General features: G+C 55.6%; 1 protein-coding gene across 1 annotated transcript in view; it reads left to right on the top strand.

The window, feature by feature from the left end:
- Positions 1–202: 202 nt before the first annotated feature.
- Positions 203–23,134, top strand: part of PREX1 (phosphatidylinositol-3,4,5-trisphosphate dependent Rac exchange factor 1) — a 183,091-nt gene continuing 160,159 nt past the window's right edge. Inside the window, exon 1 of the mRNA XM_070589411.1 lies at positions 203–553. Within this exon, the coding sequence (XP_070445512.1) occupies positions 341–553 (213 nt within the window). The 5' untranslated portion in view covers positions 203–340. The remainder of the gene's footprint in view (positions 554–23,134) is intronic.

Below are 23,134 nucleotides of genomic sequence, written 5' to 3'. Positions count from 1 at the left end.
GCGTCTCCACGGGGCCCGGCCGCGCGCGAGCGCCTCTGCGGCCCGAGCGCGGCGTGGCACTTGGCAGACGCTCCCTGGGCGCCGGGCGGCGGCGGGGCCCGCCGTCTGGGAGCCCCGAGGGCCGGCCCCCTCCCGCCCCTCGGCCGGCCCCCGCGCGCTGCCTCCGCCTCCGTCCCGGGCCGCCCGCCCCCAGGCCCGCCCGCCGCGCCATGCGCCCGGCCAGCCGCTGAGCCCGGCCCGCCGGCGCGCCCCGTCCGGGATGGGGCGCCTGGACGCCTGAGTCGCCGTTGGGCGCCACCTCCGCGCGGGGAAGGAGCCGGCGCCGCGCGGCCGCTCTAGAATGGAGGGACCCGGCGGCAGCGATCCCGGCGGCGACGGGGCTGGGGACGGTGCCCACCCGGACCCCCGGGCCCCCGGCGCCGCTGCGCCCAGCTCCGGCCCGTGCGCGGCCGCCCGGGACTCGGAGCGCCAGCTGCGCCTCCGCCTCTGTGTCCTCAACGAGATCCTGGGCACCGAGAGGGACTACGTGGGCACCTTGCGCTTCTTGCAGTCGGTGAGTGTCGCCGGGGAGCGCGGGGGCCGCCAGCCCCGCTGCAGCGCGCAGGGGCCTCCAGCGCGGGCGGTCCCCACGACCTGTGGCCGCGCGCCCTGGGGGTCGTGAGAGTCGCCTCGGGCGGCCTGCGGGGCGCGCAGAGAAGTGGGGAGATCCCGGCGGCTCCAGAGCTGGACTGTCGCCTCCCTGGCCGGCCCGCGGTCCAGCTCCGACCCGGGGGCTGCCGCACTCCGTGTCCCCCTCGCATGCTGCCCTTTTGTCTTTTTCCTCCCCCTCCCCGCCTTTCGAATAGTTTTAAAATTAGTTGCATCCGCGAGCAGGGGCTCGGGACCCCGGCGCCGGGAGCCTTCGCTCTGGCGTTTTCCCCCGGGGATTTCTTCGCCGCCCGGTGCTCCGCTGCTGGTCTCGGACGGACCCTAGAAACCTGGCGCCCAGGGCCCAGCGCGCCGAGTAGAGCGGGATCCAACCCAAAGCCCGGCGGAGGGGCGGACATCGACAGACCCCCGGGCAGCACCCCCTGGCCCCCGCACACGCTCTTGCTGGAGCTTCGAGAGAGTGGGTTTCGAGCTCACGACTCGGCAGTCCAGCCCCCCCCGCCCCCATCTCCAAGTTGCAAAACCATAGAGTCAGACACCCTGAAATAACAACTGAGCGCTTACTATGTGGCAGGCGCCTGTTTGTGTCGTTAGAGGGTTTAACCTTTGCGAGTGCCCCAGAATTTCCCCTGTTTTTTAGGTGGGAGAGTTTAGCTCCAGAGGGGTTGAGTAACTTGCCCAGAATCACACAGCTGGCACCTTGGGGATTCTGGGTTTTGAACCAGAGCAGTCCCAGGCGGAGCTCTAAAACCCTATTCTATGCTGCATTTTTTTTTTTTTTCCTATGAGAAGGAGGAAGGGGCCACTTCTCTACTCTCCTAGGAAGTGAGAAAAGTGGCTGGAGGGTGGAGGGGGTGGGACCGGGCTGAGCCTCGCTGGGTTAGGAGACCCCAGGCCTTTCATCTCCGTGCCTCCTGCTGGGACCGAAGTCTTTTAATCCTGGTTCAGGAAGGGCTGGTGGGGGCGGTGGTGTCTCCTTCAGAGGACCCAGAACCAGGCTCTGTGGCTCCCAGTCTGGGGGGAAGAGGGAGACTGGCATCCCCTGGGGTCCCCTTGGCTTGGGGGTGCAGCAAGGCTGTGTGAGGTCTGAGTTCCAACTCGGGGAGGAGAGAGTTCTCTCTGTGAAAAGAGGAGTGTGTGTGTGTGTGTGTGTGTGTGGAGTTGTGCAGAGGCATTGAAAACCATTTGGCTAAAGGACCCTTCTAGAAAGGCTTGTGAGAATAAGGGAGGGTTAGGGTTTCTGTCCGGTCTCTCCCTCTCTCACAGTAAAAAAAAAAAAAAGAAAAAAAAAAGGAAAAAAAAAAAGAATCTGCTCCGTGTGAAGCTGGCAGTTTCTGAATTAAAGATGTCGACAGCCCTGGCATCTGTGAGCAATGTCAAATTCTAGGCAACTCCTCACTTCTCCTTCTGGGCCACTCCCTGCTCCTCAGCCTGGGAGGGAGCGAGGAAAGACAAACCGATTTTTATATTCCTGGGAAAGAAAATACCCCCTTCTCGCACTCTCTGCCCTGGATGGTGTGGTGCGTTTCAGAGCAGACACAGACCGCCTTTGGGTTAGCTGTGGTTTTAAATGGTCCGCGTGTGGAGTCTCAGGAAGCTGGAATAATGGAAATTGATTGGAATCAACCATTTTTATTATTAAGAAACAGAAAAAAAAAAGATTTCTCTACTTCCACATTATCTCCTTGGCACTTTAAATTTGCTGAGTTCATCTATTCCTTTTTTTTTTTTTTCGGTTGACCGGTCAGTTCTGAGATGAGCTGCTTCCGGCTTTGACGTCCTGGGCCAATCGCGCCACCTGCCCTGGCCTCAGCCTCCCCACCTGTGAAAGGAGGGAAGGGGAATCTGGGCTTCCTTTCTGCCTTGTCCTTTTGGGTGTCCCCAAGCTGGTGCCAGAACCGGACTGATTGTGTAACCCGACCGGCTGTACCTTGTTTGTGACCCGCAAGAGGCGTCTCTTGTTTTGCTCCATCCGAAGTGGCCCCTAGACAACCCCTAGGCCTTTGGGTTTTGAAAACCCAGGGCTTAGAGCCTGGTGAACTGCTCTTTACCCCGGCTCTCCACGGCAGGCAGCGAGGCTGGCAGCCTGCGGCTTGTGATCCTCTTCTGTCTTCCACCCGTCTCCTCCCAGCCTTTAGGCTGCTGAGGGATTGTTCCCGCTCAGGAGAATGCCCGGGAATCCTTCCCTCCTTTTAATTCCATGTGGCAGAGGCGATGGCCCTGGTCTCCTTGCGTCCCTTCCTGTGAGGGCCCGTTGCCGGTAGAAGTGAAGCCTTTGTGGGAGATGCAGAAACGCCAGGGCGGGCTTCCTGCCCTCAAGGAGGGCACAGTCTAGGGGTGGCAAAATGGATGTTTACAGAAATTTGAGTAGGTGGCTAGGCCCTGGAGCCAGACTGCTTGAGGTCAAGTGCTTGGGCTGTGTGACCTTAGGCAAGTGGCTTAACCTTTCTGAGCCTCACTTTCTCATCTGTAAAGTGTGGGATGATAATAGATCTTATCTTACAGTGTTTTTTAAGAGGATGAGTGAATTACGTAAACATATATAAAGCACTTAGAACAGTGCCTGGCAGGGAGTAAGATGTAAATATTTGTTATCATCATTATTCATTATGTTATGTGATAATTAAACAAATATTACAGATGTTTAGGGTTAAAGGATTCCAGCATCCAGAGAACAGGAGTAGTCAGGGAGGGCTGCTTGGAGGAAGTGAGATCTGAGTCAGCCCCAAAAGGAGGACAGGGACTTGAGTGAATTTCCTTTTGACCATCTAAACTCCGGAACCAGTGGTTTTGTTTGGTTCCGGGCTTGGGGCTCTGTGGTTCCTCTAGAATCTCCCCGTCTTTCCCCACCTCCTTCAGGAAGTGGATGGCACCCCCCTCCGTCTCCAAGAGGGACTGATGACTTTGGTGCTGTGTTTCGTGCATGTTTATTCTAAAGAGTCCGAGAGAGGCAAGGACAGCCCTCTTGGAGACGTGCCGGATCTCTCTTGGGGGCCACCACAGAGGTGGTAGGAGAAAATGACTCTGGACCTCAGATCTCAACATCTAGAAGGCCCGGCTGTGTTGTGTGCTCCCTGTGTGCTCTCGGGCAGCATCGATAATGATAATGACCATGCCAGTCGTCACTGTGGGAGCCGACACTGATTCACAATTTGCTCTTTTAGCACTTGACTTGTGTCAGTTCCCTTGATCTTTCCAGCACCCCTCCGGACCGAGTGCTGTTGCTATCCCCTTTGACAGATGAGGAAACTGAGGCAAAGAGCGTTTCAGTGAGCCGCCCTGGGGCACGCAGAAGCGGTGCCGGGATTTGATCCCAGGCTTCCTACCCCAGAACTCATGTCCGCAGCCACCGTGCAGACTGCCTCTGGCTTGCGAAGGTCTTGGTGCATGATTGATTAAGCTGGCGAAACTGGGATTCGAACCCCCGTCTGTGCTTCCTCCCGTGACTTCCTCTCTGTGACTCTCTGCCTCGGAACAGGCAGAGCCGTGGAGAATGGGCATGTCAGGCGGCTGGGTTCCTCCTCTGCGCTTGTGTCTGTTCACGGCCTGAGGGTTGAGTGTGGGGCTCTGGGACCAGGTGTTCACATCCTGGCTTTGTCCCATGCTGACTGTCTGTGGCCCTGGGCAGGTCACCAGCCTGCTCTGTGCCTCAGTTTCTCCATCTGTACAATGGGCATAGGATGGCACCTGTGTCTTAGGGGTGTTGTGAAGCTTAAATGAGCCTGAGGTGACAGCTCTTCGAACTGTGCCCAGCACCCATGGGTGCTCCGAATGCTCTGGTGGCTTTTTGGGAATGTGTAGCAGTGGGGAGCAGATGAGGCTGTCTGTTTGGGGCTCAAAGTCTCCCCCTTAAATGGGAGGCCGAGTGAGCCTTGGGCCCATCTGCCTCTTGGTTGGATTGGGTTTGGGGTCCCTGCCTGCCAGGGGAGAGACCTCAGGGGCAGGTGCCAACGGGTCCCTTGATGGGTTTGCCAGCTGGGCAGCGGTGGGAAGAGAGAGGGAGCCTGGAGGATGGGCAGAGAGACTCCTGGTTGGGGGCCGGTCAGCAGCTCCCCAAAGGGCTCCCCTTGGCTGAGGACAGGGACCTGTCACTCCCAGACACCCAGGGGGTCTGCCCGACCGGCTGGGCTGGGGTCCCTGAGGATCAGGGCGTGTGGGCAGAGAGCTCCCGGAGTGCTCTCTGTGGTTCTGCTTTTGGAGGGTAGGAGACCAAACTCTTCTGCTTGTTGGAGCTCTGCTTGCCAAAACAAGAAACTGTGGTTTTGTGTCGTCACTATTTTTTGTTTTTTTTTTTAAGATTCTGCACTCAGTCGGACAGTGGGGAGCAGGGCCGGGGGGTGGGGAGGTGACCAACCGGTGACTTGGGGAATTTTCACAAGGTCGTGTTGTGAAAGGTAGGATGCTAAGAGGTGTGTGTAACGCAGTTCCACTTTGGGAAAATAAACAGTGACCATCCGGTACCCACGTACCTTGGATGTGTAACATTGCATGAGCTTGGAGAAGAGGGTGGAAGGTGTGCGTCTTGTGGAGAAAGGCAGGCAGGAAGATGAAAAAGGAAAAAAAAGTATTAAGACATCCTGTCCGTAACCCTTTTTATATAAAATTATGCATGTGTATGTGAGGATACTTTTTAAAGCGTGCTGACAGAAAGAATTTATTTTCAGAACGATCATTAGATTAATGCAGCAGCAATAGTCATAATAATTTGCTAATACTTAGATGGTGCTAAATGTTGGCAAGCCCTGTGGAAAGCATTCTCTGTGTATCATCTCAGAGGTTTCAAGCATTACTGCATTTCACATTTTACAGATGAGACAAAGGCACAGAGAGGCTGAGTCAGTTCCTCAAGATCACACAGCCTGACAGAGTTGGGATTCAAACCAGGTAGCCCGCATTCTTTACCGCTACCCTGAACTGCCCCAACATGACGCTGTGTTTGTGACCAAAATTACTGCCCCTGTCAGACTTCCGGGCTGCCCAAGTGGGCAGGAACTAAGCCATGAGGTCCAGATTATCCTAAATGCTGGAGAGCCTGGACCAGGCCACTCTGTGTTGGGCAGAACAAGGTCAGGAAGTCAGTGGAAATCTTTGGATAATAAACCCTCAGTGCCAGCAGGAGGTGGCTGGGCCCTCTTTTGTGTAAGGCGTACAGAGCTCCGAACAGGTAAAACCAGAGAGAAATTTGACTGTTTTCCCTGCGTGCAAGCATTTATGGAGCACTTGCTGTGTATGCCAGGCAGTGTTCAGAGCCACAGAATGCAGCTGTCAACAGGGCAAGTGTGGTCTTTGTCCTCACAGAAGGATGACTCAAGGGAGATGCTGGAACTCGGGCATCTGAGTGAGCGTTACTTCAAACAAGCGTACTGGGCACCTGTTGGCGGTTATTGTGGCATTTGCCCTCCTGACCGTTGATCTATCACAGCAAGAAGAGATGGATGGGGTTGGCGTCCCTGGCTCCTGGAGGCCTCAGGGCACCTCTTTCTTAGAGAGTGTCCCCTTCATCAAGCCAGTGAGCGGAAGACCTGTTGGGCTCGGGGCCACTCCCTCAGATCGAGAAACCCACATCCTCTTTGCTTCTCAGCCCTCCCTCTCGGAAAGCTTTTGCAGGTTCAGTCTGTGAAGCAGGCCCTGCCTGGCTGCAGAACTTGACCTCTTAGACTTTTGTGATTTCTTTTCTTTTGTCCCTCAGACACAGGAGTGGGGAGGGGTGGGGGGGGAGGGTCTGGATCTCCTTGTTTTGCGAGTGAGACCCCCAGAGCGACCCTCTGCAGCAGTTGTGGGCCCCAGAGGGTAGTGAGCTCCGGTCAGTTGTAGTGGCTCTGCAGCTGGTCAGGTTCCTTCCTGAGAGGCCTTGGGTGGCCCCATCCTTCTCTGGGGATTTGTGTCTTAGCCTGGATCAAGGTCCCTCTTACAGAGGTTCCGCGGGGGGCGTTTCCACCCCAGCAGCTGGTCTGTCTTTCAACCCTTGGCACTGCTGACGTATTGGGATGGATCATTCCTTGTTGTGGGGGCTGTCCTGGGCGTCGTAGGGTCATCCCTTGTTGTGGGGGGCTGTCCTGGGCCTCGTAGGGTTGTCTCTTGTTGTGGGGGGCTGTCCTGTGTGTTGTAGGGTCATTCCTCATTGTGGAGGGCTGTCCTGGGCGTTGTAGGGTCATCCCTTGTTGTGGGGGGCTGTCCTGGGCGTCGTAGGGTCATCCCTTGTTCTGGGGGGCTGTCCTGGGCGTTGTAGGATGTTTCGCAGCATCCTTGGTCTCCACCCACTAGATGTTGCAGTACCCCCTTCCTCCAGCTGGGACAATCAAAAAATGTCCCAGACATTGCCACATGTCCCCTGGGGGGCAAAACAGCCCCTGGCTGAGACCCCTGGGCTAAAACCTCCTTTGACCACCAGCTCCGCTTTCAGACCATTTTAGGGCATTTACGTGTGGAGATACGTGGAATCGAGGTGTATCTGTGTGTGTGTGTGTTTACATAAACAGCATGATGCGGCTCGTTCCTTTCACCCAGCACGGTGTCTCGGGTTCGTGGTTTAGAGACAGACTCCAGAGACAGGCGGCCTGGGCTCCAATCCCAGCTCTGCCCCTGTGTGACCTTGGGCAGGTCCCTCGGCCTCTTTGAGCCCTGGTTCCCCGTCCGCAGAATGGAGACGACGGTCGCCCTCTTAGGGCTGCTGGGAGGAGCAAGTGTGGTGGACCAGGTGCCTGGCCCGGCTGAGCGCTGAGACGAGGGCAGCCTCGCCTGGCACCTGCTGCGGGCTCTCCTGCTCCCCGAGAGGAACCTGGGAGGATGAAGGGAAGCCTCCAGCCTCCCAGCCCTGTGTGGAATCTTAGGTTTATTTTTATTTCCTCAGCTCCTTGAGGACCAGAAGGGGATCCGCCCGCCCCCCTTTTGTCTTGTGGTTGGACACTCAATCTGTGTTTACCCGCCTGGTTCCTTCCCCCGGGTGGAACTGGCAGACGAGCCCTTGATTCTGGGCCAGGGGAGGCGAGGCTATTTCAGGCTGGCGGGAGCAGGGCCACTGAAGGCTGGTGGAGGCAGGTGGCCCTCAGCCGCCAGGATCTGGGGACTTGACTTTCCTCCTTGCTGGGGTGGACGGCTTCTGCAAGGAGCCGCTCTCAGGTGGAGCAAGGCCAGGGTCAGAGTGGGGTGTGGGCAGTCAGTGCTTTCATTCACAAATTCACTCATTCATTCAGTAAATGGGCATTAAGTACCTACTATGTGCCAGACATTCGGCTGGGTGCTAGCACGTGACCAGAACAAGATGGAAAATGTTCCTGCTGTTGTGGAGTCTTCAGACAGTACCAAAAAAGGTCACTTGGGAAAGTGACAAGAGGTGTAATAATAACAACATAATCCATGGAGGCCCTACTATGTGCTAGGTACCGTGCTAAGTGGTTTGTATGGATTATCTCTTTGAGTCCTTGCAAAAACCCTCTGAGGTAGATGTCATCATTACACCTGTTTTGCAGATGGGGAAACTAAGACCCAGAGAGGTTGAAGAACGTGCTCAAGTCCACACAGCTGGGGAGTGGATGCACCAAGAAGGAAATAAAATGGGGATACGTTGGTGATAGGGATGGTGGCACCTATTGAGATGGGGTGGTCAAGGAAGGCCGCTCTGGGGAGGTGGTATCTGACCTGAGTCCTGTGGCAGAGAAGGAGCCAGCCAGCTGTGGGAAGAGTTGAGAGAAGTGTGTTCCAGGTAGAGAGAACAGCATGTGCAAAGGCCCTGAGGCAGGACCATGCTTGGTTTGTTTCAGGAACAGCAAGAGGCCGGGGTGCCTGGAGGGGAGAGTGAGGGAGATGAGGTTGGCATGGGTAGCAGGGGCCAGGTGGCATGGGCCTCCAATGCGGGTGGTTTTACTCTTTGTGGGGCGAGGAGCCTCAGGAGGGTTTTAGCAGGGTGTGGCATGGTCTTGATGATCTGAAAGTCAGGACTGCCCAGGGTGCTTCCCCAGGTCACAGCAGCCACCTCCTGCCTCCAGCCTGGACCTCCCCTCCACCATGGGGGTGTCTTGTCTTCTCCAGGCTGCTCTGTGCCCCAGGCCATCTCTGTCCCTGTTTGGGTGTCAGCCTCCCCATGGGTACTGTGTCTGAGCCGGCCACACCCGGAGAGGAGTTTGCCCCGGTTGTGTGGCCTGGGCGTGGATAGCGTGGTGGCCGTGGTCGGAAAGGCTGGTGAGGTGAGATGGGTCCCGGCTGCCGAGACGGGAGGCCACCTCTGTTTTCTCTTCAGGAAACTCATTTGCATGATGGAAAAACTGTCGGTGGCGCCCTCAACCCCACCCTCCCCTCGTGGCCCTCGCCACCACCACGCTTGGTGCTCATCACTCTCCCCTCTGCCCCGTGGGGCAGGGGTTTCCTACCCACTTCCTGGGTGAGGAAGACGGAGGCACAGAGGCTGAAGTGGCTCCGGAGGACGCGTGGCCGACGAAGGGCCGGGACAGCTGCAGTGTGTCCTTGCTCTCCCAGCCTCCGCGTGCTCTCCCTGCAGCTGGAAGGGCTCCTCCGGGCCACCACCCCGCTCCGGCCCTGCCCTGGCCCCGCCTCCTGCCCAGCAGAAGCCAAATCCCCGAATGGCTCAGAAGGCCCCTCGAGATCTGCCCGTTGCTTCTCCGTCTCCTCTCCTGTCATTCTTTCTCCCTCGTACAGTTGCTGTTTTTCAATTGAGACGTGATTCACACACGTAAACCTCACCCTCCTGAGCGTCCCGGTCAGCGATTTTGAGTGTTTTCACAAAGTTGTGCAATCGTTAGCGCGTCTTCTGCCAGAACCTCCTCGTGCCATCACTCCCCCCTCGCACCCTGCGTGCCTCGCTGGCCCTGCTCACGCACAGCAGGCTGCCCCTGCCCCAGGCCTTCTCGCCTGTTCAGTCTGGAACGCCCCCCCACCCCCCCCCCATCCAGGTGGCTCACTCCTTCAGGCCTTTGCTCGGAGGCCATGTGACCCCCGGCCCCGTTTGGAATTGTACTCCGCTCCCCGCTTCCTGTCTCCTTGTCCCTTCGTTGTCTGTTACTCACTTTGCCTCTCTGCCAAGATCAGTGCCCGGCACACAGTCGGTGCTCATTAAATATTTCTTGGATGGAAAAAATGCTTCTCTGTCCACCTGTTTTTGTTTTGCTGCATAGTGTGATGGTCTCGATCTGTGTAACTGCTGAATGTTGTTGTGCAGACTTCCGGGGACCTGGGGCCACGCTGGTCTGATGCTCTCTAAGGTAGCCGAATGTGTATGGGGGGCATGGGCTGAGGAGATTTCGGCGCAGGGGAATTTTCTCCAGGGTGGTGTCACGCTCCAGCGCCCGGGGTCCGGCCCGTGCTCCTGCCCCTGGTGGCTGTGTGGCCCTGGTGCTTCCCCTTTCTGGGCCTCAGTTTCTCTGTCTGTAGGATGGGTTGGCGCCCTCTGATCAGCACCTGGCACACGGTCAGGCTCCCGTCAATGGTGGTGGATCTTTTGTAAAAATTAGTTTTAGATTCTTAGTATTTCCCTAGTTTTTGTAGGGAAATTACAGATACAAAACGACAATTACAGGGTCTCATCTTGAGAAAACTGCCCCAGATCCTTCCTGGGGCTTGAAGTAAGCGTCTGAGTTTGTTCGGACCCAGCGGCCCCTTGCCCTGGACTCCTGGTCTCTCTGCTCTGAAGGCGGTCCGAGCACGGGCGTCTCTGGGACGGCTGTAGTTTGGAGCTAGACGATTGACCCATCCTCTTCTGCAAGGAACCCACCCAAAGATGGAGAAAAAAGGTCAACTTCTCGAAAAGACACTAAGGCCCCTCCCGTTCCCCCACTGTGAGTTCCCTCCATGGGCCTCAGAGGGCACAGAGCGAGCTGCTTCCCCGCTGGCTGGGCCGGGCTGTTTTACAGCTTCCTTCGTTTGGATCCTTGCAGTTGTGCACATGAAGAGACTGAGGCCCAGAGCGGTGCGGTAATTTGCCTGAGATCACACAGGGGTGACATATCGGTGACCTGTTGCCACGTAACAAATTACCACACTTAGCAGTTTGAAGTAGCATCTGTTGGTTGCCTTGCAGTTTCTGTGGCCACAAGTCCGGGCATGGTGTGACTGGGCTTTCTGCTCGGGGTCTCAGGAGGCTGCAGTCAAGGTGCTGCCCAGGGCTGCGATGTCCTCTGAGGCTCGGTGTGTGGGGGGGGGCTCTGCTTAGGTTGTTGGTCGAATTCAGCTCCTCACGGTTGCAGGACTGAGGTCCCCATTTTCTTGCTGGCTGTTGGCTTGTGATGGTTCTTACCTCCTACAGGCTGCCCTGAGGTCCTAGCCTTGTGGCCCTCTTGAAACCTGACCCTTACTCCTTCATAGCTGGTGGGAGAATCTCTCTCCCTTGGGAAAGGGCCCAGTTCACTCCTCTTTTTTCCAGTCCCTTTTTAAGGGCTCACCTGATTAGGTCAGGCCCACTCTGAGTCAACTGATTGGGCATCTTAGTTACATCTTCGCAATCCCTTCACCTTTGTGAAGTACCCTGATTTAATCCCAGGAGTAAACCCAGGCCCCAGCCCCTCTGTTTAAAAGGGCGTGTACACAAGGGGGCAGGACTCCTGGGGGCCATCACAGGTTTCTGCCTCCCATCATGGTAGGTGGTGGATTTGAACTCAGGACTGTCTGATTCCAAAGCCCATGTTCTTGACCCCGGCGTGTTACTCACTCCCTCTTGATTAAAGTGATTGCTTGGCCAGTGGAGTGAGCCGGGCTCATTCCAGTGAGGTGGGATGTATGGCGGGGTGCGCCTTCCTCCCCGGCGGGACCTGGTCTGTCTAACACGGACCCGGTGTGTCCTGCAATGATTTGCTGATTGGGTTGTTGAGGGCAAGCTCGGAGCATCTGCCCCCCTCAACTCCCCCTCCCCGCTCCACTTGCAGGTTTGGGCTCAGACCTGTCCCCGGGGCAGATGCCCGAAGCCTCCCTCTTTAGGAGCCATTTATGCGAGACATTGTTACCCTGAGGGTGGGGTGGGAGTGAGGAAGCCATTCTGGGTGGTATTGATTTCCAAACATTGGGGCTTTTCCAGGTAACTTATTACTTAGTGATTTCAATTTAATTCCTTCGTGCTCCGAGAATAAACCCCATGGGTTTCCAGCCCTTGGAAATGTATTGACAGTTGGTTTGTGACCCAGCATATGGTCTACGTTAGTGACCGTCCGTGTGCGCTGGGGACACGTGTGTGTTCTGCTGTCGTTGAGTGGCATGTTCTGTTGGTGGCATTTAGATCAAGAGGGTAGAGAATGTTGCCCAGGTCTCTCCTGTGCCCACTGAGTTTTGGTCCCCTTGTTCTCGCAGTTACTGGGAGGGGCTGTGGGAGTGGGCACCTGTGGTTGTGCGTCTCTCCCGTGCGTCCGGCCAGCTTTCCTGTTCGTATTTTAAAGTCCTTTTGCTGAAAGTGCACATTCACAATCGTGTCTTCCTGACGAATTGACTTTTATCTTTGTGAAAGACGCCTCTTCACCCCGACGGCGCTCCCTGTCTGGTCTCTTCAGTCTGGTGTGGGTACAGCCACGCCGGCTCTCTCCTGCTTCCTGTTTTCCACCTTTTGCTGGAGGTAGGGGCACAGAAAATCAACGTTCGTTGAGTCCACACTGCTTACTCTGGCTTCCAGGGTCTCCTGTATCTGGGCTCTGCTCATCGTGCCGGCCTCCTGTCCCCCACGTTCCTTATGCCCCAGGCCCGCTGGCTTCTTCTGTTTCTGAGCTGTGCTAGGCTGGTTCCGGCCGCTGAGCCTTGTCATTTGCTGTTCCTCTTGTCCGCTAGGCCTTTCCGGGGATTGGCGTCAGGGGTCCCTCCCCGTCTTTGAGGGTCCCGTCCTCAGAGAGCCTTATAGTCGTGTTCTCTATTTCACCACACCTGTCTTCTTGGTACCTGTCACTCCTTGAATTCTCCTGTTTCCTTGTCTAGTGTCTGTCTCCCTCCTTAGAATAGGAGTCATGAGGTCAGGGCCCTGTGGGTGTGTTCCCTCCCAGATCCCAGAGCTTAGCGCATCCTGGGCGCTCTGACTGTGGTGGTGGAGGGGGCGAATGAACGAGTGAAAGGCCTTGGATGGGGCCACTCTGTGACAGAGGCCCTCCTGCTTCCTGCTACTTTCTTTCTTTCTTTTTTTTTGTGAGGAAGATTGGCCCTGAGCTACCATCTGTTGCCAATCTTCTTCTTTTTGCTTGCGGAAGATTGTCGCTGAGCTAACATCTGTGCCAATCTTCCTCTCTTTTGTATGTGGGATGCTGCGACAGCGTGGCTTGACGAGCTGTGCTAGGTCTGCGCCCGGGGTCTGAACCTGCGAACCCCAGGCCGATGAAGTGGAATGTGCACACTTAACCACTGTGCCACCGGGCCGGCCCCCCTGCCACTTTCTCAATGAGTGGCTTTGACTTTGGGGAGTGTGAACCCCTGCATGGGGCGTGGCTGCAGACTGGCGTCCTTGCCTCCTGCCCTGCCTGCCCCGGGAGGACGGAGGGAGCTCTGTGCGGTCCCAGCCGCCAGCTGATGGCCGGCTGGGCTGTTGATGGGTGGTTTTTAAGATTTATTTCCCCTCGATCACAAAGGTCATAAATACAGTGCGGGAGCGTGTGTCGGAAGCACGTTTCGTTGCATCCGTTCAGCGACAGGCGCTCTCTCTTCTGGAACCAAGTATGGTGAAACGCTTTGTGTGTCTTACACATTCCTCTGTACATATGGGGTCTAGGCACAAAACTCCACAGGCTGTGTTGATGGGCACTTTAGGACACTTTTTCAAAGTTAATGTTTTGGTAACTTTTTATTTTGACATTTCAAGAAATACAGAGCACCCTGTGTACCTTTCACCCAGACTCACCGGTTGTCAGCGATGGCTACGTTTGTGCCATCACTCCCCCCACCCCACATACACGCACACATAGATTATTATTATTATTATTACTTCGATCCCTTTGAGGGTAATTGCAGATGTGATGCCCCTAAATAGTTCAGCATGGATCTCCTCAGAACATGGATATTCTTCTATATAACTACGGTACAGTGAAGAAAGGCAGAAAATTTAACATTGGTACTAAATTATCTGATCTACAATTCAAATTTTACCTATTTTCCCCAAAGTGTCCTTTATACCTATCCCCCTGCCCCCCTGTCCAGGTCCAGTCCTGGATCTCGTGTTGCATTTAGTTGCCCTGTCTCTTTGGTGATTTTGCTGTCTGCGATTTCTCCCCCTCGTGCTGGTGGTGGACACTCTCTGCTAAGATGTGGCTGTCATTGCTTATCCCGGGCCACCACTTACCAGCTCTGTGATCTTGGGCAGATGACTCCTGGGATGTCAAATGGGAAACTCTCTGTTCCTGCCTGATAGCTTGTTCCGCACCTTGCGTTGGGCGCCTGCCGTGTGCCTGGCCTGGTTTTGGATGCTGGGGCTGCAGGGCAGGCGAATGTCCTGGGGGGCTTCCACTCTTGCGGTGCTGAGGGGCGAGGATGGGTAGAGTGGTCAGTGCTGGGCACCGAGCTGGCTCCCAGGGACGCCTGCCACACACCGGCTGCATCTGCTGCCACTGTGCGCCCTGTAGAAGGTTTGGAAAAGGGAGACGAGTAACAAGGTCTCACCCTTCCAGACAGCCATGGGACCTTGGGTGCGTTTCCTCCGTGTTCTTCACGTTTTGTTTTAGCAGAAGGATTGATCACACCACACACACGATGCACGACTGGCTTCTCTTGTCCCTTCTGTGCACTTGCTCATGTGACTGCTGAGCACTCTTCGTCACCCAACCTTTGATGGCTTCATGGTGAAATGTGGGGGCTGGAGAGCCCCCGGTCCAGGGGCAATCCTGGCTACCTACTGGCTGGAGGATCACGGGCAAGCGGCTTTACCTGTGTCTGCCTCAGTTTCCTCATTTCTGAAAAGAGTGCCTACCTCTTAGATTGATGGGGCGTTAGATGAGTTAAGAGCCATGGAGCTCTCAGGACGCTGCCAGCACAGAGTAAGCGCTCCATGTACACAGCTCTGATTTTAATAACCATTACAATAATAGATGACAGTATCATACGAATACAGTTATTATTATTATTTAGCCACTCTCATAGTGGGCGTTTATTTACGTAGCTTTTAGCATTTCTGAGTTACAGACCACGCGCATCTCTGTTCAAGCCCCCAGTTCTTTTCATCGATTTGGTAACTGAGGGCTGAAGAAACCTTGGTTTACAACCTCTCGGTCTTTACTAACCCACATAAATCACTGACAGCTGGAATCCTAGACTCAGACTGTCAGAGCTGGAAGAGGCCAAGACGTCCTCTCATCCGCTCGTCTCATTTTTCCAGAAGGGGAAACTGAGGCTCAGAGCCGTTCGGTGGCTCGGCCCAGGCTTGCCCAGCGAGTTTGCGGCTGAGGTGGAATTTGAGCGCAGGTCGCCTGCTTCCCACTCCGTGATTTTCGGCTTTTGTCCCGCAGCTGAGACCCTTGCAGGGCGGGGGAGGTTTAGGTCGGATCCAGAGCAGTTGGATGCATCCTGTGCGCCCGGAGGATTCCTGCGTCTGTCGAAACTTCGCTCTCAGATTCTCTGACTTCACTGACCACAAGTTGGGGGGGTGTGTGTGTGTGTGTGCGCACGTGTGTGCATGCATGTGTGCGCGCGTGCATGTGCGTGTTCTGGCCCTTGCTGTGGGCTCATGTCCTGTGCTCGCTGCTGAGGACGCAGATGTGATTAAGGCAGAGTGTCTCACTGTCGCTCATGGTCCGTGGGGCCGTAGAAACACACAGAAAGAAATTGGGGGTCGTCAGGCCAGATCAGGGCCGTAAGTAGGTTTGTCAGGCCTGTATAGTGTTTTAAAAATTTTCCTTAGTTGCCAACATCGAAAAATCCAGAAATTGCACACACAAATTTATATTTCTGGCTTCTTAAATCGTCAGAAGGTCTATCCACACCAAGCTCGCGTTCCTACAGGCGGTGAGCTCAGTGGGAGCTGAATAGCAGCTGCTCCCTTAGACAGGGCTCACAATCTTCAGTTTGCCGCAGTCTCCACTCCTCTCTAATACCCTCACGTGGAAACCAAACATTGATTGCCATTTATCATTGCGCTTGCCCTGCTGCTGCTTTTTTGTTTTTTGTTTTAAAAATAGTAGAGTTAAGAGGACAATAGAATATTTCTTCTAACCCCTGTTTCTATCAATTGGGAAACAGAAAGCCAGACCAAGAAGGTCATATATTTTAAGAAAAGTAGGAGGTGGCAGGTTTCTCTTTGGAAGAAGATGTGTTTAATAACCACAGATGCACTTTCCCGTGACAAGGGCGCGACTTTCATTGCCATTACAAAGGACGCGCCTCCCCCCACCCCCCGACTGTGAGCGTTCAAGTTTGAGGTGCGTGTTCCCGTTTGTGGGTGGGCCTTCTCTCCTCCACTGTGGGGGGGAGGTGGTTCTCCCTTGGAGAGGGTCCCTGATACCCACCTTCCACTTCCTGCGGCCCGTGGGCACTGCCTCTCTTTTCCTGTTTGCGGCGTCAGCTGTTGGCTGGAGGTTCCCACTTTCGGCTGCCCTGGTCCTGACTGGTGTTGTGTGCTCTCACTTCTCTGGGCGACCTGGGAGGGGAAGCGGTGGGCTCTCACAGGGCTGTGGGGGGTCCCTCAGCCATCTGGGCTCCTCTCGGACTGCACTCTGTCCCGCTCAGGCTCGGCTTCATCTTGTGCTTGTGCAGCCCAGTGGAGATCTCGCGCCTGCCTCGTTTCTCCCCAGTCCAGCAGGTTTTGAAATAATAATAATAACAGCAATGACAGCAATAATAATAGCACCGCTTTGCTGACGCGAGCAGCAGGAGCTGGTGTCTGGGCTCTTCGGTTGCAGTGGCAGGAAGCCCAGCTCGCTGCCTTCGCAAAGACGGGACTTGCCCGGCTCGTGCTGGTGTGTCTGCCCGGTGGCCTGGTGGGCTGTGAGTGGCCGCCTTGGGTCGCGTGCCCGTCCCTGAGTCCGTCATGGAGACTCTGACTGGCCAGGTGTAGGGCAGGGCCCGGCTGTGCCACAGGGCAGTGGGGGAGTGGTGGTTCCCAGCAGGAAGACCCCAGGGTGCTGGGCCCCAAGGGCACGGTGCATCTCTCCTCCTTTATGCTGGGGGCTGCATGCCAGGTTGGAAGCCTCTGCTTCTCCCAAATCTCGGTCCTGGGGGAGCCCTGTTGTCACCTGGCCTGCCTGCACAGCTCCATGGTTTTGCACTTCCTACCTTCAAAGCTTTGCTCATGTCCTGCCTCCTCCGGAGGCCTTCCTGGACTGTTCTGGCTCTCCCATGGATCTAGTAATGACACCAGTGGACACGTCCCCAGTGGACACGTCCCAGGCAGGGTGGCCTCCCAGAAACCTGATGGGGAAGATGTTCTTATGTTGCCTATTTTATAAATGAGGAAACAGAGTCTCAGAAAAGTAACCTGCTCAGGGTCACACAGCATCCTTCTCTCTTATCAGAGGCTCCGCTGTGTGTATTTGTCTTGTTTCAGACCACACGGCCTGGATTTGAATCTAGACTCTGTTCCTTTGAGGTGTGTCACCTCTGGAAAATGACGTAACCTCTCTATCTGCGGGAAGAGCATTCTAGGCGCAGGGAACAGCAAGTGCAAAGGCCCTGAGGCAGGAGGATGTTTAAGGAACAGCAGGGAGGCCAGAGCAGCTGGAGCAGAGTGAAGCAACAGGAGAGTGAGTCAGAGGTGAAGTCAGGGAGGTAACAGGAGGAGTGGGGAGGCTGCTGTGGTTGCCCAGGTGGAAGAACATGGCGGCTGGGGTCCCAGGTGTTCTGCAGGTGGTTAGAAGTTAGTTCATTGCCCCTCCTTTGTGCTCCTGTGTTATTTATTGCCCATGTGACTTCTGGTCCTGGTGGCATCTCATTGAGCCTCAGTTTTCTCATCTGTGAAGTGGGGTAGTGATGTCACCGCTCGTGTGGGGCTGTGGGGGTGAACCACACGAGGTGATCAACGTGAAGTGCTTTCTGGTGCCGGGCACATCGCGAGTGCTCGGCGGGTATTCGTGGAAAGAAGCCGTGAGTGCACGATGGGGCCTTAGGGCTGCTCTGGCTCTGCCCGGCGGCTCCCCTGAGGTCAGCCCCAGAGCGGGCAGCATCCTGTTCTCCCCCCGCCCCACCCTCCTTCTCCCCACACACACAGATTTGAATGAACAGAACCCAGAATGTTCTGGCAACAGTCGCTCCCTCTTTTCTAGTGACAAAGGTGTCTTTGTTATGCCCGGGTGTGAAATCCATTTCAGAAACGAGGCGGGTGCAGGCCCGGAGTCAGCCTGCGAGGATGGGAGGGGCTCGGGAGGAGGGCATGTCCCGGCCCCGGAGATGGACAGCCTGCTCCCCACAGCCCTCTGCCCGGATCTGCATCCAGGATGCTCTTGAACTGGTAGTATTTTGTGGGATGAGAATGAGGCGGAGCCACATCTCAGCTGAGTAACCACATCACCTTCTGTAGCATTAGCACTGTCTCACACTCACACACACACATGCACACGCATGCACACACATAGAGATGCACACATGCGCACACGCACATGTACACACATGCACATGCGCGTACACGCGCACACAGACACAGCGATAACACTCAGTGCTGGTGTGGCTGCTGGGAAGCAGGCAGTTCCAAACGATGCTGATGGAGCGTTAGTGACTGCTGTCTTTTGGGAAAAACAGTCTGGCAATGTCTTTAAAAATAAAAACCACAATTCCCTTTGGGCATCTGTCCTATAGAACCAAAAAAAAAAGTATGTAAAGATGTAAGTTACAAAGATGTTTATTCCAGTGTTGTTTCTAATGGGCAGGAAAAAGGAAACCACGTGAGTGTTGATTACAGAGAAAAGTCTGACGTGAGATCGTTGTTCATCCGCGTGTTGGGGGATCAGGCAGCCGTTTAAAAGAACGAGTTTGATCTCTTTTCTTCACATGAAGGGCTGTACATGCTGTTCCATTAAGCAGGAAAGGTTAAGTTGTGAGACAGATGGAGAGTGTGATCCCAGTTTTGTAGGAAAAATAATAGCAAAAAGACCTCTTGGTAGGAATTATGGTTGTTGAGAAAGGCACTGTAGGATGCACACCAGGGTATCAACGTTGGTGGCCTTGGGCTGGGAATGCGGAAGGGTGTAGAGAAAGATATTTTATTTATCTTTGTATTTTTCTTTTTGCATTGCTTCACTAGTTATAATTGACACATTATTTTTCAAATTAAGATAAACTAGTAATTTAAAAAAAGACAGTTATTGGGGCCAGCCTGGTGGCATAGTGGTTAGGTTCACACACTCTGCTTCAGCGGCCCAGGGTTTGCAGGTTCAGATCCTGGGCGTGGACCTACACGCACCACTCATCAGCCATGCTGTGGCAGCATCCCACATACAAAATGGAGAAAGAGTGGCACAGATGTTAGTTCAGGGCCAATCTTCCTCACCAAGAGAAAAAAAAAAAGACAGTTACTGGCTTCTCACCCACTGTGCGCAGACCTATATATAATATTGGGTCATATAAACCCTCCCGTAGTCCTTTGAGAGTCAGGATAGCAGGTGGTTGCACAAGATTCTGAAACCAGGCCCCTTAATGAAATTTGGGCCCCAGATTTGACAAATGGACAAAGATCTTTGACCTCATGGAGCTGTCATCCTGGTCGGCATAGAACTGTGCTACAACAGTGGTTCTCAAACGAGGGCAGTTTTTGGCCCCTGAGGAGATATTTAGCCGTGTCGGCAGACATTGTGGTTGTCATAATGGGGAGGAAGGATGCTACCGGCCTCGAGTGGGTAGAGGCCAGGGGTGTTGCTCAATATCCTGCAGTGTGGGCATAGCCCCCATAACGATTCTCTGGCCCCAGGTGTCCGCAGGGCCGAGGTTGAGAGCCCTGGGCTCCATCGGTGTCTGGCACACAGTAGGAGCTGAACGAAGATTAGCTGTTGTGATGAAGCGATGACATAAACGTTTCTGTATTTGCTGCTTATCTTGCAGTCACGGAAACTGAGGCTCAGAGAGACGTCACAGCCCGGTGGGAGCAAGGTGCCCCATCCCTGGGGGAGGGAGGGAGAGCTCTGGGCTGGGGCTGGCCTGCACGTCCAGGAAGAGGGAAGACCCCGAGGCTGGGGGACCCTGGAGACCCAGTCTTGAGTCTGGTGCTGGTTCCCTGCCAGCTCGCCAGCATGGTGCCAGCACTGTGTCTGCCAGTCCCCGCGACGCTGTGTCGTCTGCCAGTCACCACGAAGCCTCGGGGCCAAGTTGCCAACTCGTGTTCTCAGCCCCCTCCCCGTGTTCTCAGCCCCCTCCCCGTGTGGCCGGTCTTTGTCATGCCCCCTGTGCTGGCAGCCACGGCCCAGCAGGTGGAGGGGGAGGGTCTCCTTATTTCTGCTCAGGAAGAGCTGTGTTTGGCAGCCATGCATCGTGTCCGTGGCCTGGGGCCTGGTGTGGGCGGCTCGGCCAGCCGAGTTGGCCGTCAGGTCACCTTGCGTCAGCTGTGTCCCTCTCTGAGCCTCAGTTTCTTAGCTGGGCCATGGCATGGGGCGGGGAGCGCTGATTCCTGCCCTGCTGGCCTCTCTCGGAAGCAGGCGAGATGATGGGTGCAGAACTGCTTTGTCCCCAGCAGGTCGTTCTAGTCGCTGTGGCTCTTTATCACCCCCGCCCCCAGCACAGAGTCGGGGAGGCTGGGGAATGGGACCCCAGTGGCAAGGAGATGGGGACAGTTCCTTTTCTTTCCCTCCATCATTTTGTCATCATTCCGTGGTTGGGTTCATCCCGTTCAGTGGCTTTAAATGCCATCCCTTTGCGACATTTCCCAAATTTCTATTTCCTGCACGGACCTCTGCCCTGACCTCCAGGCATCTGTATTCAGATGTCGCCCGACATCTCTATGGGGGTGTCTGGCTGGCAGCTCAGACGCCCTGTCTTTTCCAGCTCTCACGGCCCTGCCGTCTGGTTCGTGGCCCCTGCCTCTTCCGCTTGCTCAGGCACGTGGAGCCTTGCAGCCTTCCTGGTTCTCCTCTTCCTCCCGTATCTTCCATCCAGACTCTCGGGAGGTCCTGTCGGCTCCACCCTCAACAGTAGCCAGAATCTGGCCGCTCCTCCCCTTCCACGGCTGCCACCACGGTCTCAGCCACCGTTGTCTCCCGTGGAGACTGTTGCAGTCGCCTCCTCCCTGGCTTCTTGCTTCTGTCCTTGCCCCCTGCCGGGTGGTTCCCCATACACATCTGGTTAAGTCCCATCACGTTCCTCCTGTGCTCAGAACTCTTGAACCCCTCAGCCCACTCAGTGAAGGTGCCACGGCTCTGACGATGACCTAGAAGGTGCTGTAGGATCTGGTCTTCCCGCTCCCCATGTCCATGTTCTGACCTCATCTCCAAACATACCAGACACATTCCTGCCTCAGGGCCTTTGCGCGTGCTGTCTGCTTGGTCTAGAACACTCCCAGGTACCCATGGGGTTTATTACCTCTTCAGGTCTCTGCTCGGATATCTTGCTTTCTCAATGCAGCCTTCCCCGACCTCCCATCTGAAAATCCTCCCCTGCTCCCCCTCCTCCTCCACTGCACTTACATTTTACGCCCTTGTTTAGTTATTGCCTATTTTCCCTGCTTTAGAATTTACACTCCTGGAGGGCAGGGGTTTTTGTCTCCCATTCCTTGCTGCTCCCAGACCTGGAACAGTCCCTGGCGCATAGTGGGACTATGTAGAGCGAGGGAAGAAGAGCCATCTGCCCACTGTCACAGAGCTCTTGAGAGTATATCACATATCAGTCCTGCTTCTAGGCATCCGGGACACAGCTAAATCGACAACGGCGTGTGTCCTCAGGGAGCTCCAGTCCGGGAGAGAGAATGGACACACAAATAATGACGCTACAGGGTGGTAAATGCTGTAACAGATATATCATCAGTCAGGAGTCTGGGTTGCAAATGACAGAAATCCCAACTCAGAATCTTAAGGGAAAAAAGGCTTTTATGGGATCACTTGACTCAGGAGTAATGGCTTCAGGCATAGCTGGATCCGGGTGCTCCCTGGCCTGGCCCTTGGGACGTGTACCCATCCATGAACCAAGTCTTGCCCATTTAAGGGCCCAGAACTCTGATGGGCCCAGCCTGGGTCCTGTGTTCATCCCTGTCACTGGAGGTGAGGTGTCAGCTCCTCCACAGGCACCGGGACTGAGGCAGGACTCAGGGTGACTTTCGGGAGGTCACATCTCCGGGAGCTGCAGAAAGGGTGGATTCACGTGGATTCGAGGTGGTTTTTAGGGTGTGTGGCCCTGTCTGTCGCAGGCGGTTGGGAGGTGGAGTCGGGGTGCCGCAGGCTTGTAGTGACAGGTGGCCCCTGCCTCTCCCCACACACACCTCCTTTGCCCCGTCACCCTGCGCTTTATAACTGCTCCTGGCTCCCCGCCTCCCCCGCCGTCCTCCCTTCCCTGGATCACAAAGGGGCTCCAGATGGCATGGCTCTCGGGGAGTCTGCCACGCAAATCTGTTGGGTTCAGATCCCCCTTCCCCCTCCCCTCCGCGTATGCCGGCTCTGGGCTGCATGGATCCTGTTTCGGGCCTGAGGGGTGAAGGACACTCAGGAAGCCTGGATGGGCCTCGCCTCTCTGTCCAGCCCCTGTGCTGGGAGCCACGTGTACGTGGCAGCGGCTTCATGGGCCTGCACTGGGCCTTTCCCGGGGACCCCCTGAACCAGACACGCCTGCTGTCGCCTCCTCATCCTGGCGTCTCCACCAGGCTGTCTCAGATTTTAGTAAACATACGAACCGCTTGGAGATGTAATAAAAATGCGGATTCTGGGTCAGCATGTCTGGGATGGGGTGAGATGCTGTACTTCTAGGAAGCTCCCGGGAGATGAGATGCCCGTGCTGGTCCGGGGACCACACTCTGAGCCGTGAGGGTCTAGCGCAGTCTCACGGAAGCTTTCCTTGGCTCACCCCCGCCCCGCTCCTACTCCCCAGCCGGCTCAGATCCCCCATTACGGGCTCTCAGAACTGCCTGTCACAGCTCTTGTCATGAAGGGAACGGGTGATTCGCACACCGTGTCAGACCCTTTAAACTCCGGGAATCTTGTTTCCGCTGTCTTCATACCGTCAGCAGACATCCGCTAAGGTCCTCCCCTGTGCCAGACACTGGGGCAGCAGCAGTGAACAGAGCGGGCGAAACCCCTGCTCCCAGAGGTCTGACGTTTGTATCGAGGGAGATGGATGGGCAATAAAGGAGAAGCGGCCTGCACGTGGTAAGCGCTGTGGATGTGACAATACAGGGAATGAACTGGAGAGTGTTGGAGCTCTTTGCATTTGATGATCAGAGAAGGCCTGTCTGATGAGGTGGGTGACTTTTGAACTGGGACCTGGATGCCCAGCAGCCACCCATAGGAAGAAAGGCAGGAGGAGCTGTGTTCCATGCAGGGGGAACAGCCCATGCAAAGGCCCTGAGGCAGGAATGAGCTTGGCCACTTGCAGGATCAGCAGGGAGGCTGGTGTGGCTGGGATGGAGTGCGTGAGGGGCGAGTGGATGGGAGCGGAGGTCTGAGCAGTGTTGTGGGAGCACCTCACA

Source organism: Equus przewalskii, chromosome 21, assembly GCF_037783145.1.
Source record: "Equus przewalskii isolate Varuska chromosome 21, EquPr2, whole genome shotgun sequence".
Classification (NCBI taxonomy): Eukaryota; Metazoa; Chordata; class Mammalia; order Perissodactyla; family Equidae; genus Equus; species Equus przewalskii.
This window is presented reverse-complemented; position numbering and strand designations above follow the sequence as displayed.